Source organism: Haliaeetus leucocephalus, unplaced genomic scaffold, assembly GCF_000737465.1.
Source record: "Haliaeetus leucocephalus isolate CR32 unplaced genomic scaffold, Haliaeetus_leucocephalus-4.0 Scaffold384, whole genome shotgun sequence".
Taxonomy (NCBI): Eukaryota; Metazoa; Chordata; class Aves; order Accipitriformes; family Accipitridae; genus Haliaeetus; species Haliaeetus leucocephalus.
In genome coordinates, this window is record NW_010972820.1 from 6,924,474 (window position 1) to 6,929,352 (window position 4,879).

The following is a 4,879-nucleotide window of genomic DNA, read 5'->3' on the forward strand; positions in this document are numbered from 1 at the left end:
GTGGGAGAAAGATTTACATAAGCTTTGTCATCATGTAGATCAGCGGGATGCCCCTGCCAGGAATAGGATCTCAAAAAGAAAAGAGCAGAAATAAAATGGCTCAGGGAAAAACAACACAAATTGTCAGTGATACAGAGAACACTGATATTTGAAAAGACCATGGCTGCTTTGGGGAGTATGGGATAATCAGAGGGCAAGATGAATAACACAGATGTGTAAAATATAATGGGTGTAATATAAGGTAGATTAGGAACTTCTTGGCCACCCTCATGACTTGTATGAGTAATACATAAACAAGACAAGAGGAAATGGAAAGAAGATCTTAGGAATTTTCTGTACAAGGCATAGTTAACTTGTGGAACGCACTGTCATCAGATGCCATTAAAAGCAAGGTCTTGATGGAATTCAAAGAAAAAATATATATGGATCATTAGAGTTATACTCTTAATGAAGATAATATTTTTGTATTATCACATTTAGAAGCAATGCAAATCTTCATCTCTAAGTCTAAGTACCAGAATGTAGGAAGAAACATAATTAATCTAGAAATGCTTTTTTTTTGATGGTTTTTGCAGCTTCCTCTGAAGTAGCCACTAGCAGCCATAATTTGAGGTTGAATACTGGATACACCTTGGACTGAGCCAGTATGACCATTTCCATGTTTTTACATCTCTCCTGGAGCAGCTTTCTTTCTTGGACAGCTTTTAGTCCTGCTTGCTAGCACCAAGTCTGGAACTGAATTCACAGAATAGAAGTACAGAATATGATACTAAAATATTAAGTAGAACAAATCAAATAATGTTCCTTCCTTTTCTCCATTTTCTTACAGCACCTATGTGAATTGGAATGTCTCATTGACTGTCAGAAAAATATTAAGTCTCCAGATTTTTGAAGATGGGACTTGGGAGCTTTTGAAAACATTACCCACTGTCTAAATAATAATGTGTAATGTATAAACTGTTTCCTCCTCGACCTATTCAAAATAAGAATTGTGACCATTTGTCTGGTTCTTTACATGTGGCAGAGTCAGTTTGACTTTCCCTTCCAATCCAAGTAATTGCTACAGGAAATCTTTATATTTGTGTTCTAATTTTGGGACTTAGATTTGTTTTTAGTGGAACTAGAAAAGAGTACAAGCATGCAATGTAAAATTTCTTTAAAACTACAAAGAGAAAATTTCCACTCTTATTTTTGTTCCCTAACTTTTAATAAGAATAACTTTAATTTAACACATCTGGGCAGCTTGCAGACTATCAGATAGTGCCTGCATATCCGGTGTTCTAAGTACCCTGGACAAACACAGGGACTTAACAAATTAAAAAAAAAAAATCTCAAATTTAATAAAGCCAAGAACAACCACTGACACTCATCAACTATGCTTACAGACCTGCAACACTACTTCTTTGCCTTTCCAAACACCCATCTCTTCTAGGAAAGGGAAAAAGAGTAGGGGGGTTGTACCCTGAAAGAAAATACCTTCAGTAAATTCAAGCAGTTTGAAGCTTAGAAAGAAAATAAGCAGCAAATTTCCAGGACTCTAATACAGTCATTTCTCCCTCAGTACAGATGGAGCTTCAACACCAGTAACTGAAATTTCAGAGGGAAGGAAATTTCTTAACTAGACTCCTTGCCACTTTGGATGAAGCACCTTCTATGTGGGATTGCTGAAGCATGTTACAAACCTGAAAGCAACGATACTTAAAATTGCTGGGACAGGGTGGACTGCTTTGCAGAGAAATATTATTTACATTGTACAGAAAAAGTAAGGCACAATGTCCTGCCCAAGGTTATAGAAGTCTGTCTAGTTCAGGAACAGAAAGCTCTTCTCTAATTCCCATAGGAAGACCACCTTTCCACACTGTATTTAATCTGGCCGGCCCACCTCACACAAGCACCACATTTTTGTCACATTTTGTCCATATCAGTTGTCTTCATGGCCGAGGGACAAAAAAGGGTGTAGACTGCCCTAAAGCACTTTTCCGTCAGCTCTTTTCTTCAGAACAGGATGCCATTTAGACTCATGCATACCATTATCAGAAATAACCTCAGAACTACTTAAATCACCAACAGAGTTTGCAAGTGTTTGGAAGCAAAAATAGGTGCCAGGTATACATTTGAACTTATCCTTCCTTCTCGTTTTTTCCTTATAAACGTTGGTAAATTAGAATATTGTGAAAACTACATAAGGGGACAGCTTTGAGTTTGCTCATCCCTCCCTTCACTGCTCAGCACCCTGCCGTGCCTTCCCTGTGTACCTTGACATGCAAACGCAGGCTTGGTTGCCTCAGATTATTCTGCTATTGATCCTTAAAATGTTTTTCTGCTAAGTAGCACTCCTCCCTGTAATTTTGAGGATGAAAAGCCTTCTAGTCAGTTGATTTTAAAAATGTGTTTCACTTGTTTGAGACCACTTTTTCTGATGTTAAAAAAGCCAACAAACAAAGCCCCCCAATTTACTTAAAACATCACGGACACTTGATGGACACTTAACTTGATATTCCTTTAATTCTAGCCTTTTGTAAGTAGAACTGTTGCTCTTTTAATGGCAAATATTTAAATTAAAATGCCCTGTGATCAAAGTGTGATAACAAATAAATAGGTTCGTGCTTCTTCTTAAACTAAAAAAGAAAAAGTAAAGTTCCTTCCTCTCACTTTCTGTATTTTCCACCCTTTCCTTTTTTTTCCCCGAGCATCCGAAGGTAATAGAGCTTGATAAAAATGCAGCAGGGGCGGGGAAGGGAGGGGGCAGGGGGAAGAGAGGGAAGATAACATTATTCCAGGCCCTTGCTCTGTTTTGTTAGGACAGATTTAATCTTTGGGCAGCATCAGAAGATAGGCCTGAATGACTGCCTGATCATCTCTTCACTCTCTCTTCTTTTATCTGGATTGCTCTCAACTCTTTTCAGGGATGATATCTCACTATTCTTATTTGGTAAATTAGGCTATTGTTTCCCTGTATTTCACTTATTGTAAAATGTTTTCTTTCTTAACTTCAGGCCATTGTTCCTGGGTAGTGAGCATGCTGTCACTGGAGAGGGGATGCGAAGAGGGAAGTATATAATTGGGGACAGATTCTGCCCTATTTTGCTAGTTAGTAGCTTGCTGTCCAGTGCGCTTGATTTCATGGGGGTTTCTAGCAGAAAAAAACATGGATAAAAGGGGTCAAATTCGGCCTTGTAATTGAAGGGAAAATTAGGGAAACATAATTAATATTATGGAATATGGAATAGTCTCAAATGGCAATTTAATTCTGAAGTTAGCAAATACTCAGAATAACAGGCCATGCACTGGATGGTTTTCAAGAGAGCATTTGTTCACAGTCTGATTTATCAGTGCTTCTCGTTGCCTCATGATAAACACTAAAAAAAAGGAGGGAACACAAACACAAATGTCACGGTCATTTTTGTGCCATTTAACAGTGAATCTCAAGGCTAATGGTTGTAGTTCAGAAACAGAAACCTCAGGACAGAATACTAAAATGTGTGGTGCTGGGACTTTGTTTGTTGTCACTGGAATGTATATTTTGGGTGGTTATCTTTTATCTAACTGCGCTTTGAAAATAAAAACCCCCAAACAAAACCCACTGTAACTATGTTTTTCTTGTTCATTCTGAATAAAACGCGCCAGACATTTTGGGAGAGCAGGCTGAGGTGTGGAGGAACCAAGCACGAGCATGAACAACCAAACATCAGCATGTGTGCTAGTGCTTCACAGTGTGCGCAGCCTGAAGGTTGGCACCAGCATCAGCTGAGCTTTGACGAAACCTGAGGGATTCCCGCTCTGCTTGCGACAAGGGCTTGGGTGAAGGTGGTTACAGGCCAGCTCATTAAAGACGATGAGCGCGTGTTGCGCAGTGTTTGATGACTGTTGAGAGAAGGCCAGAGTGAAAGAGCTTACATAAAAGCATTAACAAGGACATAATGCCAGTTGACTCACTCAGCACAACGTTGTCTCTGCACAGAGCATGTGAAGCCACAATTACTGAAGCAAGTGTTGCCGTGTCTTCTGGGAACTGTTGGTAGCCACCAGCTCCGTTAGTTATGTGGTTAATGACCACCTGCCCACAGGCGCTGTGCAGGTGATGGGGGTTTCAGAGGAGGCACATGGAGAGCCCCTCTGGAGAAGGCTACTGCTCTTTTCTGGCTCTCTCCCCTCCATTTTGAGTGGTACCAACGTTTAGATGAGAGGCGCTCATGGAAAATCTCCTTCTTCATGAGGAGGGCTAGGTGCATGAGAGTGGGGTGCCTATAGTAAAAGAGAGGAAGACAGAAGTCGTAACTCCCTTTTCCTATTTAATTGCTCTTTCAAATTGAAGCAGGGAGACCATGGCATTTGATACACTTGTACTGAGTACGCCTCCCACCCTGGAAGCGTTTATTCCGAGCTCAAAAACCCACAATGCTGGGCTAGATGTGTCCCTGGCATAAACATGGGATGCTGGACTCGCTGTCGGTGGGGTATCCTGCTGGACCCCAGCAGTCTGTGCCCGTGGGTGTGGGCGCAGAGCATTTGGGTGGGAGAGGCCCCCCCAGGTCCCCGCGCCGGACGCCCGGGATCGCCTGAGGCGGCCTGCCCTGCGCAAGGCATGGCGCTGGCTCTCCAGTGGGATTTTCACGGACCCCTGTAGGTAAACCGACTGGAGGGACCAAGCAGGTCGAGGGGGGACGGGACGTACGTGAGATCAGCCCCGCCAGAAGCCGGGGCGAGCGTCCCTGCCCGCGGCTCTGAGACAACCCCGCTCCTACCAGTGCCCCCCGTCGCACTCCTCCGCTGCAGCGTGACCTGCGCTTCCCCAGCCCGGAGGTCCCACGGACCCGCTTATCTTTTAATTATTCTCCTTTTTTTTCCCACTTAAGAGCGAGAGAAGGGCTGACAGCGC

General features: G+C 42.5%; 1 protein-coding gene across 1 annotated transcript in view; it reads right to left on the reverse strand.

Annotated features, from left to right (window-relative positions):
- Nucleotides 1–3,708: 3,708 nt before the first annotated feature.
- Nucleotides 3,709–4,879, reverse strand: part of LOC104835452 (coiled-coil domain-containing protein 65-like) — a 3,063-nt gene continuing 1,892 nt past the window's right edge. The window contains exon 7 of the mRNA XM_010573446.1: nucleotides 3,709–3,864. Coding sequence (XP_010571748.1) covers nucleotides 3,709–3,864 — 156 coding nt within the window. The remainder of the gene's footprint in view (nucleotides 3,865–4,879) is intronic.